This window comes from Musca vetustissima, unplaced genomic scaffold (genome assembly GCF_032173495.1).
Source record: "Musca vetustissima isolate MV318-11 ecotype Yass unplaced genomic scaffold, APGP_CSIRO_Mvet_v1 utg12294, whole genome shotgun sequence".
Taxonomy (NCBI): Eukaryota; Metazoa; Arthropoda; class Insecta; order Diptera; family Muscidae; genus Musca; species Musca vetustissima.
In genome coordinates this window covers 67,854-81,124 of record NW_026888842.1, presented here as the reverse complement: position 1 = coordinate 81,124, position 13,271 = coordinate 67,854, and the positions used below count along the sequence as shown (strand labels likewise).

Genomic DNA, 13,271 nt, shown 5'->3' with positions numbered 1-13,271 from the left:
ACACAGTGATGGTAGATCCAACTACGCGACACATCCGCCAGGACTTCAGGGGCTATCGTGATGGCATCCAAGACACCATTCCATCGGACGTCAACATATTGTCGATAGCGAACGCGATGAAATCCTTGCATCAACTGGCGGTCTCCGAAGCCATAAATGGCAACAGTTGCAATTAAGTCCTACAACAACATCCTATTGCAATTTCGAAGAGTGAGAGTCTTCTTCCTAGGCAAACCCGTTCCATTCTGGCACAACTAAGGTCCGGTTACAGCAATGTACTCAACTCGTATCTAGAGCACATTGTCCCCGGAACCCTAAACAGGTGCCTTTCCTGCCAGTAAAGCCGTCACGACACACACTATCTATTCAATTGTCCGTCCGAGCCTACGAGTCTATGGCCTATAGAATTATGGTTAAAACCAAAAGAGGTGGCACACTTTCTCCGCTACCCTCTTCAAATCTGATTGCCTAATAATTAATTAACACATTTTCCTTCTTCCGCTTTTTTCTATTTCTACATTTTCTGGAAAGAACTTTCATCAACAGCCAACCTGTTACAACAACAAAACAATAACAAAAAATGTTGTAAATTAGTTTTCTTCCCTTGTTAATCTTCAAATATATATGTGCAAAGTTACAAACCTCGTTCATGTAGATTTTGGAACACATTTAATTTGTATTTAAAAATTTCAATTTATTTTTTATGCATGGGAACCTAGTCACAAGGCCAAAATCAGTTCCAGAAACTGGTATTTGTAAAATTTATAAATGGAAAGCTTTTAACACCAATGCCATATTTCGGATACCTCGCAACACTTCTATAATTTCCATATAACTACAACTACCGCTTCTATTGAAATTCATTTGAAGATTTTATATTCTGACAGCATCTATGGGTGTCGAATTATTTGATTCTTTCAGGAAATTTCAAGTCGTTAAGTCACAGCTGGGAAAAGAGACACCGCTGATATTTTATTAAACAATTGGCCGACCATCTTTGATAACCTAACACAGAAACAGCATATGGTCGAAGAAATTACGAAATTGAACATAGAACCCATATTTCGATGAGGCACATTTTCACCATATTAAGGTGTACATACCCTAATTACCCATAAGGCTGAAATTTATATTTGATGTACATTATGGTTTACATATTCGGTTTGTATAAATGTCGGTATAGATCCACTTTTTGGTATATTCCAAAGTTTGGCCCGCCGAACTTAACCCTTTTTTCATATGTTGATTTTTAGTTCCGAAAAAAACTAACTAAATGGCGGACCCATGAAATTCTTTTTATCGCCTCGCCAGCCTCATGAAAAAGAGTCTTATCTTCGAACTCGATTTAGAGTTGGTAAAAATACGACTATGTGTAAAGTTTGGGTCATATCGGTTATTCCATTTACTAAATATTGGATTTATAAATATTGTAAATGTTGACCATTCGTGGGGAGGAGAAATATTACGATGTGGAAGATTAGACGAAATCGTTTGTAATTCGACTCCAAATTGTCTGAAACGGATTTGGTCCACGAAGAAATGGAGTCTACAAACAATATTTCGATGAGTTCATATATGCAGTGTCAATAGGGGCCTTGAAAAATATTTTTTTTAATAAATCCACGCCTTATGGAGGTCTTGAAAACTTTTTTTAATAAATCCACGCCTTATGGAGGTCTTGAAAACTTTTTTTAATAATCCCCGCCTTATGGAGGTCTTGAAAACTTTTTTTAATAAATCCACGCCTTATGGAGGTCTTGAAAACTTTTTTTAATAAATCCACGCCTTATGGAGGCCTTGAAAACTTTTTTTAATAAATCCACGCCTTATGCAGGTCTTGAAAACTTTTTTTAATAAATCCACGCCTTATGGAGGCCTTGAAAACTTTTTTTAATAAATCCACGCCTTATGGAGGTCTTGAAAACTTTTTTTAATAAATCCACGCCTCGAAACATTTGTGCAGCATTTTCGAAAATCGATTAAGTAGTAGCTGAGTTATTTACATTTGAATTCAACCATGTTCTGCAATATACCTACTGTTCGGTGCTGGACACCTATTACCTGAAAATGAAAAAGTACACAAATAAATTTTTTAAAAACGGCAATTTTTCATTCGTTCATAATGGCTGCTGGTTTGTAGAGAATATTATAGCATACTTTTAGGTCAAACAAAGTCGGTACGTCGTCCGATTTTTAAATTGATAGTACGTACAAATTTAATTTAAAATAACTAGACAGTAGCTATTAGGAAGTACAAAATTTTATTTCAAACCCGATTTTTTGTGATTTTCTCTTTCAATGGGTTTATGAAAATCCCGATACATATAAAAACGGATAATTATGAAATTTCAAACAAATTTAAAATATCAACTATTTTTTTGTAGAATGACTTCAACTAGGACCATCTACCAACCCATCCTAGTTTTCCCAGTTAGTCTGGGTTTACACATGTAACTTTTTTAAGCAACTCTCCTGCTGTTCGCTTCATTTTTTTTTTAATTTCTTCCCCATTGTCACTTTTTATACCTCTCACTTCTATGAACTCAGCAGAGTTGCTTACAAAAGTTGCATTTATAAACCCAGACTTATGAAATAAAAACTTTTACTTTTTTTCATTATAAAAATTCATATATAAATATATTTATATTAAATTACATTTTCATTTCATTGGTAAATTTCCAATTATTTAAATAAATATAATATTGGGAATATTTTCATATATATAATATCATTTACAGAACTATAACAGTAAGATTTGTATAAAAGGTTTTCCTTGGTGGGGCATGAGATTTAAATTGATACAATTTGAAAAAAATATAAAAAAATAGATCTTTTATGAGTTACAAAATTTTGTGGAACTGCTGTTCATATTCCAAGTCCAATTTGGACTTGATGAAATTCATGAAATAAATAAGTATAACAAGTAATGTAACAAAAACTATAAAAAATGATATTTCGACATCTCAACGAGTAACTATTATTTCTTTTCTTGTTCATCCAAAAACTGCTGCAATAATTGTGCATCGATGGGTATGGTGAGTTGTTCAGAACCATCTACACTACGTTTGGACTTTACTAATTTGTGATCTAAAAATTCGGTTAGTTGGGCTCTCAATGCTAAATCGGAACTGACCAAGAAGGCTTCACGACAACTCCAATATAAATCCTTAAAGGGCATACCTAAAGAAATAACAAAGAAAACAATGATGTTGCTCGATGTGAAGAAGGAAGTAAATTGAAGTTACCTTGATAATTGGGGTTGCCTTTGTTTTTCAATTGATGTTTGACAATAATCATATAAATGCCACGACTGTTGGTGGTAAGTGATAGGAATACACTACGCATCGAGGACAAAGCCAATTCTCCAGAATTTTGTACCAACAAAGAGTTTTCAAAGGAGGTTTCATCTGTGTATGGCAACATTGTGGTACAATCCCACCAGGAAAAGTTGTAATTACTTAATTTCGTTTGATCCCATACTGGAAAGGAAACAAAGATTTAAAAATATATATGTAGAAAATTATGAAACTAATCCCACACTTACACAATGGTGTATTTATGTGATCAACTGAAGCCAACATGTGAATATTTGGCACCTTGGCCAACCTGGACAAAATCGCCTGGGATCTTGCATTCCTCAACATTGCTCCATCCAAATTATGTACAATTAAATATAGGTGAGTCTGAGGAATCAATGCAAATTCCTCTTCAATCATATCGGCAGCTTCATGAGGATTGGCAGGACTAATGCCAGCATCCAAAATATCATTAGTTATACTATCAAGTATATCTTTGAGGGTTAGACTGGGAAAGAAACCATTTATAACCAATACCGGTTGCGTTGATAAAACTTCTCGATGGAATGCCTGCAGCAATTGACGTTTAGAACCCAGACCATATAGCATCAAATTATAACCTTCATTTAGAATATATAACCATTTGGGAAAATACGATTTATATTCTTCCATTATGGCATTGATGGAAGCTTCATGTTCGGCGGAAACTTTCATTTCAGATAGCAAAGAAAATAAACGATCGGCCGGCAAACGTGGAGTTTTCAAACGATCTAAGGTGTGATCGGAGGTGAGAATTTTACCACTTGAATGGGATTGGAAATAGCCATCACTTTCGGGTACATAATCGGCAGATTTCTTTACACGTGCCGATTGCCTCAAACGGGCAGCGGATGGGGTTTTTGGTAAAATTGGTACGACAATGGAACGGCGACTTTTACAGGGAGTTTTGGGTTCATCATCAGCTTCATTGTCCGGCCCTGAAGATTCATTATCACTCGAAGAACTTTCACTACCCGAGGGATGGAAATCACTTTCATCGCCCGAAAAATCGGTACCCGAATCATCTTGTACCAATTTGGCAATCTCTGTAACAATTTGCAGAATTAATAGAAAATGAATTAATTTCCAATTATTTTTTTCTACTTACGATTTTTCACTTTACTCCTAACACGTGATGGTGTTTTAGGTTCCAGGGTAGATTTCCTCGACTTCTTGGCATCTGGTGTTTTACCCAATCTTCCTGGGGTTTTGGGGGTTTTAGGTGTCGCCAGGCCTTTGGGGGTGTTCATTGCCGCCAATGCCATGGCACCCTTCTTTTTGGGTGTATTAAAACCAAACATAGCCTTGCCCTCCACATCTCCCTCATCAAGCAACAACTGAATATCTGCCGATTTGGCCTTCGGCGCTTGATCATAAGGCACATTTTCAATTTCCTCTTGCTCAACGCCGCCATCCTCATCATCATCATCGGTAACTTCATCATTTTTGGTACGACGTTTACGTTCTGCTTCTTTATGCTTGCCACCACTGCCGGGTATTTGTTCCACCACAAAATCACCACTTAAAAATTTCTTCGTAGGACTTGGTACCCTTCCGGAGCGTCGCACATGTCTAACATCATGGACATTTTCTTCACTGGAATTTTCCACAAGCACATCAATAATACTTTCGCCACCCTCCGTACCCGACGATGATACCGTTTCATCCGTTGTGTGGTGCATTATATTTTCCACTGCTTTTAAACTTTTCGAAGTCGATGGAGTTGTCTTCGTCGATTTACCGGAACACGACTTCTGTGGAGTCCGATGATCATTTTCACTTTGAGCTATGGCTTTAGTTGGTGTGGACATATCAAATTGTTTTGTTTATCCAAAAATAACGGTAACGATTAAAACAATAATTAAATCCAAAACTTTTTTGCATAGAAATGCCGACCCAGCAGCCGATCGTGCATGCAGAACCAACAGAATCAGAGTTTGAGTTAAAGGGAAAAAGCGCGGTTTCTCAGGGTTGTTTGCCACCTATAAAAATTGAAAAACGTTCCACTTACTAACGAATGAGGGAGAAGTCCAACTGACCGATAAAGAAGAACTCAAAGAAGGTTTACAAAATATTTACGAATAAGGTGGGATGGAGACTGGATAAGTGTTGTGTCGAGTCAAGGTTGCTACGTTACGTGTCTATTGTTCACTGTACAAGGTGACACATCTATTGTATAAAACATAAACAGGGTGATAATAAAACAATTGCAATGGGGCTTTATGTGTTCCGTGTTTTATTAAATAAATCTATAATGGTATCTACGTCAGAACTTTTTACCGGATTAACCTTCTTTATGAGGATTTATTTGACATATATGCAAAGGAATTGACAATTGAAACCCATGGCGGCAATTTACGTTTGCAGCCCGCGCGTATTGCCCTAAGGCTACATGAACAAAATCTTTGGCGAAGTTGTACCTTTGGGCATGGTTGTATCTTGAACGAAGCGACTATATATCACCAGTCCTGAGATTTGACGATGTAGATGTCATTATTTCTAGTAGAGACGACTGAAACCGGAGTAACCCTCCTCGGGACTGTCTGGCTTTCTATACAGACGGATCCAATATGGAAGAAGGTACAGGGGCTGGCATCTACTGTGAAAGGCCTAGAGTTTACCTACAATCTGGGCAGCAACTGTAGTATTTTCCAAGCTGAAATTTTCGAGATTTGGAAGGCAGCGGAATTGATAAAAAGTCTGGATACAGAGATCGTTGAACCGGTGACTATCTTTGTGGATAGTCAAGCAGCTCTTAAAGCCATCAAATCTGAGGCTGTCCTCAAATGTAGAACAGTTTTGGAAGAACTTACTTACAGCTATCGGTTGTGTTGGGAACCAGGACACCGTGACTTCAAGGGTAATGAACGAGCAGACAAATTAGCTAGACTAGGATCTCGATCTACAGATCTAGCAATTAATGGCTCAATCAAACCACACATATGTCATCTTTATCGGAACTTGAAGGCGATCTTCGACGAAAGAGCCTATGAACTTTGGCATAATGAGCCTAGGTGCAATGTATCAAGATCTATTTAGCCGACTCTGTCTACCAAAAGGGACACACTCACTGTTGAACCTGAGCAAATCTGAAATAAGAGTATGATGACAGGAATCATTACTGGTCATTGAAATATCAGGGCCTTTACCAGTAAATGGGACCATGATGCTGCGGATTACTGTAGACCCTACGTTGACGAGGGCGAGACGGAGACAATTGAGCATCTCTTATGTCGCTGCCCAGTCCTGACCTACAGACGGCACAGACTAGTGGTTGTTCACTTTCCACCAAGTCTTTCTCAACAACGGAACCTGCTCTAATCCTCAGCATAATTAGAAACATAAAGTGGTTGGGTATGTGCAACCTTGACACCTAAAATATCTTCTGTCCGATCCCTACAGACATCGATACAATCTTACAAGGAAGTGTGAGAAGGTAAGTCTCACACTTACTTGTATCTCTCTCAATCCCCTCTTCTTTTCTCCCCATATCTTTTTCGTGGATGGTCACAATGTACCTGATGGCCTCAAAGTGCTGCAGCCACATAAGTGACGGCACACCCCCTAACCTAACCTATGTGTATAAGATTAGGCTAAGTTAGAATAGTTTATGTAGTTAAGTCAGAATATTTCATTAATAAGAATTGAAATTACAGCCAAACAAGAAGGTTGGGTTTCAATATCTCACTGTAACAAATAGATTTTAGGACATATTTTTCAAAACTTTGGCATAACAAACCACAATGTGTAAAATTGGCCTACCTTGAATAATTGTACCATGATTCCAACGTAATACTCCTGTCAATAGTTTCGTTCCAGAACCTGAAAGAATCTACTCATTTTATAAGTTTTGCAACTTTTTATTCGAAAACCGTTCCTGAACCCACAAAACTGGTAAAACATTGAACCCAATTTAAGAGAACACAAAACAAAATGCCGTTCTTTTTGAAAACTTTTTACTTAAAAAAAAACTTTTTAAAAATTACTAAACAGGAAAATTTATTAAATGTCTTCCCGTATTATATCTGCATGCGTATCTGCATGCTGGGAAAGTTTGACAATTTGAAAGAACTTATTATAAATTGGCCCCAAAACGTACGAGAAAAAAAGAGATTAATTTTAAATTTGTGCCATTTTACCGCGATAATACAATATGTTTATTTAGGGGATTTGTGCTTTTATATATTTTGCGAAAAAAAATTATGTGCCGAACAATTTATTTTCTCTAACAATATTATTTTTTTTTTGTAATATAATTCATGTATACACCTTGGCTGTTTATTATATATTTTAATATACCATGAGTCTAAATGCTAAATGCTTTGTTTTTAGATTTATTATGTCACCCTGTCATTACCGCCGAATATGCGAAAAATTGCAACAAAGGAACGCTTTTTATTTATGTGGTTTTCAGTAGATGACAACATAGTGAATGCAAGTCATTTCCATTCATTCACTATCAACAACTCAAAGCGGCCGGCCGGCTAATAAGAAAGTGCGCAAAAAACGGAAATAAAATTGTATTATTGGAATAACGTCATTCTTATTAGAATTCAAATCAAACCATCAACAATTAAGATGCCTATAACAGATGCTAACAAAGACGAAGCAGAGCGTTTCTTCGACATTGCTGTGGAAGCATACACGAACGGTGACTTGGAAAAGGCCGAAAAATACTTCTTGAAAGCAGATGAACTATTGCCCACTGAATACGTCAAAGGTATGTAAAAAAAAATGAATAATCAATAATTGGTGACATTAAACGGGCGTCAATAGAATGGGTGCAGTAATTAAATTTAAGAGGAAATGATTACAAAAATGTAGTGAAATCCATAATTGGTTGGGAAGAAGTGTCTTGTGGCACCACAGACGGAGCAGAAAACAATTATTGAAAAAGTGTTGTGAAATTCAAAACTGTTTTTTGACACCAAATGTCCAGCTCCTCCCAGTTATTTTCGAAGACAATGTTTCGCGCCAAATAATTTCTAATGTACTGGGTGGCAACAATGTTGATAGACATATAGCAACATTATCTGTGCATTGTTTAGTTGATTCTGAATCAACAAGTGGTGAGTCAAGAAGCCTAACACAACTTGGAATGCGCTTGTTTATTAGGTGTAGCCCTAATAAATACTTTAGTACATTTGTACTGCCAACAGCATTATTGCGTATTGGTTATATTTCTATGGTTGGCAACAATGTTGTAAGACATGTAGCAACGTACTTGTATGAATAAATAACGATGTGGTGTAGATTGAAATTGCAATTTTCGAATTTCGAAATAATGAGTGTTGTGCTGAATTGTGCTAGGTTTGCGCCGTAATTTTTTTTCGAAATTCGGAAAACTAAGGAAAGTACTTGAAGAAACTTTTTAAAAAAAAAATCACAGAATTCCAATTTTCGAATTTCGAAAAAATGAAAGTTGTGTTGAATTAGGATCGTACCTAAATTCATGCGTATACGTACGATTTTATTCACCTCAAAAGTTAAATACATGACAGCCTTACCTAAAATTCAACTAGCTCGTTCGACGTTTTTCACCACAAAAGTAGAACACATGTATTTATATGAATGTTACCGAAATACATCGAACGTACAAAATTTCAAGTTGAAAAATTTCAACTTTGACAGAACGTATTTTTCATTTTTTTCTTTTGTTGAAAATAAAAACAAAACATTCAGTAAATTTTAAATTTCGAATGGAAACTAAAAATATGTGGATTAATTTAATAAATTTTCAATTTTGTTTTGCAGTTTGTATCATTTGCTTGAAGATATGAATTCGACGTATTTGGGTAATACGGCCGTACACAACATTTTGCCATAGTGGGGAAGTTGAATATTTTTGTACGCCCCGTCGGATTTTAGGTATCGTTGTGAATTTAAATGAATGTTACCCAAATACGCATTGTGTATAAAAATATAAATTTGAAAATTTTCAACATTGACAATGCGTATTTTTGATTTTTTGTTTTTTTGAAAATAGAATTCCAGTCATTGAAAAATTTGTTTTTCTATAACTTTAAACATTTTTCGGTTAATTAAGAAAATGTTTTCAACAATTTTCGCCGTTTTCAATCGACACATAAGTAAATAAGGCCCTTGCGTATTTGGGTACTACGGACGTTCAACAAACCCTATAAAGGTGAGAAGGTGGGTATTTCAGTGCGCAACGCAATGAATTTAGGTACGACCTTTAAGGTTAATTTGTGCTCAATTATGCCGTCAACCTTTTTTCGATATCATGTACCGTTTTCGAAATAATCGATATTTTAGAACGTATGGTAGAATTGCAATTTTCGAAAAAAATAAAAGTTGTGCTGAATTGTGCTAGCAGAGCACACAAAGTGCCATTTAAAATTTTTCGAAAAAAAATACAATTTTCAAGCATATGTCAGAATTGCAATTTTCGAAATTCGAAAAAAATATTTCTAAACAAGATATTGAAAAACTGAAATTGTTCTAATTTGTACTAGCCTATCACAACTTTTCGTCCATACATCGCGAAATTGTATTTCCACTCATTACTCGTTAAAATCGATCAAATTTATTTGGGGATAAAAATCGTTCTTATTTTGTTAATATTGAAATTCCGTAAAAATTAGAAGTTTTGAAATCTGAAAATTGTCGTAGTGGTAAGAGATATTGAAAAAATGTAAACGGCACAATTGTGTGCTCTGCTAGCACACTTCAGCACAACCAAGGTGTATTTAATAAGGTGTATGCATCAGATACAACAACAAATATTTTACAAAAACAACATTGTTGTTATAGAAATTAAATTGTCATGCTGACAATAAGTTTTTAAAAAATAAACAAAAACAATTATTAATTTATTTTTGTCAAGAACTATTCTTTGAGGAATAAATTATGAATTTGTGTATTTTTGGGGTATTAGCGGTTTTAGGTCAGTGAAAAATAAAGTTTAAGACCTGGTTGCGATAAATTTTAAGTTTCCCACCTGCAGCCCATGGCTCCTTGTGATGTTGTTTGTATTGTGAATTACAATCTATTTTTTCTATGGAGTGGCTTCAAATTTTGCCTTCTTAAAGAAAATTGAAGGGACATAAATCCCCCGGCCAAAGACTAAATCATGGAAATTGTGTTGACCGTTTAAAATCTTTCCATAGGCGTATTTAACCTCCGCCGAGGATTGTGACAAGCACCAAGGGGCCGATTCCAATATAAGCTAACACAATCTCCTCGATTTTATGAGTAGCTGGGATTTATGGACAAATTTCCTCACATAACATAAAATATGTGGACCAATCGACGAACGTGGTTATAACGGATTTAATCTTAGGTTTCCTTTCCGTCCGCCTCTATGAATGAAGTTTTCTTGAATTTTTATTATAAAAAAGCCTAAATTTAAAGACCATTTTTGAAATCGAAATGTTATTGAAAATGTTTTTGACAATTTACTTTACAAACAAAAAAGAAAAAAGTTTGAAACCATATGATTGTCACTTACACCTTATTAAATACACCTTGAGCACAACTTTATTTTTTTCGAAATTCAAAAATTGAAATTCTGTGAAATGTTTTTGAAAAAAAAATGTTTTTCGAAAAAAATGTTTTATATTGGACATGCTTTTAAATACTTCTTATACCATTTAATAGTTTTGGCTATGCCTAGACAGAAGTGAAAGTCTATCTAATTGGAATATTATAATCCTTAATCTGCCTTTTGTTAGTAGTCCGATTCCAAAAATATTATTCTTTATTTCTCGTTTTCAGATATAATTTCAAAAATACGTGAACGTAAAAATGGCAATACTGATCCCGATAATACTGCCGAACAGACCGAAGCCGATTACACCACCGAACAGATGGAAGCTGTTCGTAAAGTAAAAAATTGCAAAGATTTTTATGAAATTTTAGGCGTCAACAAAACAGCTACGGACTCAGAAATTAAGAAAGCCTATAAGAAATTAGCCTTACAATTGCATCCGGACAAAAATCGTGCCCCAGGTGCTCTGGAAGCTTTTAAGGCAGTGGCCAATGCAGCTGCTATTCTAGCCGATCCGGTAAAACGTCAACAATACGATGCACATGGATTCCAACCAGAGGTTAGTTTGATTTTCACAACAATTATGACATCCACTTATTAATAATGTCTTATTTTCAGAATCAGGATCTGTTTGTAGCATCGGATTCATTTATTTCACTATCCTTGGTGTTGCTTGGCGGAGCAATAGCTGGCTTATCAATTGGCTATCTTTTGAATCGCTTATTCTCATCGAAACCAACCGAAGGAAATCGTTGTGATCAAGCTGAAGCTGGAGGGAGCGTGGGAAAAGACACTCCCCTACGTAATGGAACAAAAAAATAAATTAATGAATATCCGGAATAAGGCTGTATCTCTCTCTTTCGCATTCTTTTACTGGACTTTTGAGTAAAATTTAAAAATGAATACAGCTGATAATATTTGATATAACAGCTGTCTGTCAACAGTATATAACTTTTATACTAGAGTAAACAGCTCGTATCAGTGCCAAAAATTACTAAATAATTTATATTTATAAATATGTTAAAGTTCCCTGCTTCTAAAAATTATAGATATAAGATATAACAACCATGGTTAAATCTTGGGAGCAATGTTCAGCTTAAGAAAATATATTTTGTTTAATTTATTGAAATTTTATGGAATTTATTTTCAATATTATTTAAAATTGATAGACGAGTTCCAAATTCCATAATCAAATTGTCAAATCAGACTACCTTCTGTAATTATGCCATGGCATAGCCTAAAAGCGCATTGACTTCCCGAAGCAGTATGTCTCGGCAGTCCTATGCCAAAGAGTTCGGATTTATTGCCGTATCAGGCAAAAATCTGCACACGTTCTCTCTCGCAAGAGTAAATATAATCATACTCTCGCACGCATTTAATTTAGGGATAAGTAAATGGACTTTCGACTAAACGATTTTTTGTACAGCTTTGTACCATGTTCATGTACGTAATTCTGAGAGCGAACTACGTTGTTCGAATGCCCGTCAGAACATGGCATAAGTCGGTGAAGGCTGAAAATCAATTTTGATCAGGTTTTGCAAAATCGAAAGATGGAAAAGTCGACTTTTTATTCAAAGGCAAAAATCGAAAAGTCTAAAAATCTACTTTTTTGTCTGTGTGCAAAAATCAAAAAGTCTTAAAATCGACTTTTGCGCTTGACTACAGTGAGCAACAAAAGTCATGGTACCCAATACAAATCAAAAAATATTCAGTAATTCCTCAAAAAAGTAATTCACAAAATTTCAAATATTAATTTTTATTTCATGTATTCAATCCTATACTAGAACAAATTAAAGTAATATTTCATTTTTTTATTAAAACAAAATATAAAACAAAATCGACAAGTCCATATTTTTGCACAGCGTAGGTCTTGATACCCATAGAGAAAAATAATGAATTATTTAATATTAAATAATTTTTACAAATAAATTGACTTACCTAATATTTGGTAGGATATCCCTTGAGTTTTAAAACTTCATTCAATCGTTCGGGCATTGAGTATACAAGTTTTTTAGTGTAGTCCGATCCGATCAGAAGTATTTCTTTGAGTTGGGCCATACTGGAAATTGTATGATTTCGGATTCGTTTATCTAGATGATCCCATAGGTGCTCAATATATATATATATATATAGGTGTTATCAGCATGTGTGGTTTATTGTATACGATCCAATTCTTAACGTCAATAGCAGTGTGTTTCGGATCATTGTCCTGTTGAAAGTAATAATTATCACGAATGTTGAGTTTTTCATCACTTTGATTCAAATTTTGTTTCAAAATATTCATGTAAACAGTTTTATTCATTATTTCCTCAATGAATACCAAATTGTCAACACCAGTTTGCTGACATGCATCCCCATACGATTACAAAGCCATAGAAAACGTAGACTCGACAAAATGCATTTTGACAAAGTAGTTTATGAAAAAA

At 35.0% G+C, this 13,271-nt stretch overlaps 2 protein-coding genes across 2 annotated transcripts; one reads left to right on the top strand and one right to left on the bottom strand.

The window, feature by feature from the left end:
- Positions 1-2,977: 2,977 nt before the first annotated feature.
- On the bottom strand, positions 2,978-5,146 carry LOC133336633 (origin recognition complex subunit 2). The gene is made up of 4 exons (XM_061544914.1): positions 4,444-5,146; positions 3,545-4,381; positions 3,246-3,479; positions 2,978-3,180 (listed from the first exon to the last, which is right to left on the bottom strand). The coding sequence occupies exons 1-4, from the start codon at positions 5,144-5,146 to the stop codon at positions 2,978-2,980; spliced, it is 1,977 nt and encodes a 658-aa protein (XP_061400898.1).
- Positions 5,147-7,913: 2,767 nt separating this feature from the next.
- Positions 7,914-11,667, top strand: LOC133336632 (dnaJ homolog subfamily B member 12-like). The gene is made up of 3 exons (XM_061544913.1): positions 7,914-8,055; positions 11,073-11,404; positions 11,464-11,667. Exons 1-3 carry the CDS (start codon positions 7,914-7,916, stop codon positions 11,665-11,667), a joined length of 678 nt encoding a protein of 225 aa, XP_061400897.1.
- Positions 11,668-13,271: the final 1,604 nt, after the last annotated feature.

Coding starts and splice junctions, on each gene's coding strand:
- LOC133336633 (XM_061544914.1), bottom strand. CDS start 5,146: ATGTCCACACCAACTAAAGCCATAGCTCAAAGTGAAAATGATCATCGG. Junction 4,382..4,443: donor TAGGAGTAAAGTGAAAAATC/GTAAGTAGAAAA, acceptor AAATTGTTACAG/AGATTGCCAAATTGGTACAA. Junction 3,480..3,544: donor TCACATAAATACACCATTGT/GTAAGTGTGGGA, acceptor TTTCCTTTCCAG/TATGGGATCAAACGAAATTA.
- LOC133336632 (XM_061544913.1), top strand. CDS start 7,914: ATGCCTATAACAGATGCTAACAAAGACGAAGCAGAGCGTTTCTTCGAC. Junction 8,056..11,072: donor GCCCACTGAATACGTCAAAG/GTATGTAAAAAA, acceptor TCTCGTTTTCAG/ATATAATTTCAAAAATACGT. Junction 11,405..11,463: donor CACATGGATTCCAACCAGAG/GTTAGTTTGATT, acceptor TCTTATTTTCAG/AATCAGGATCTGTTTGTAGC.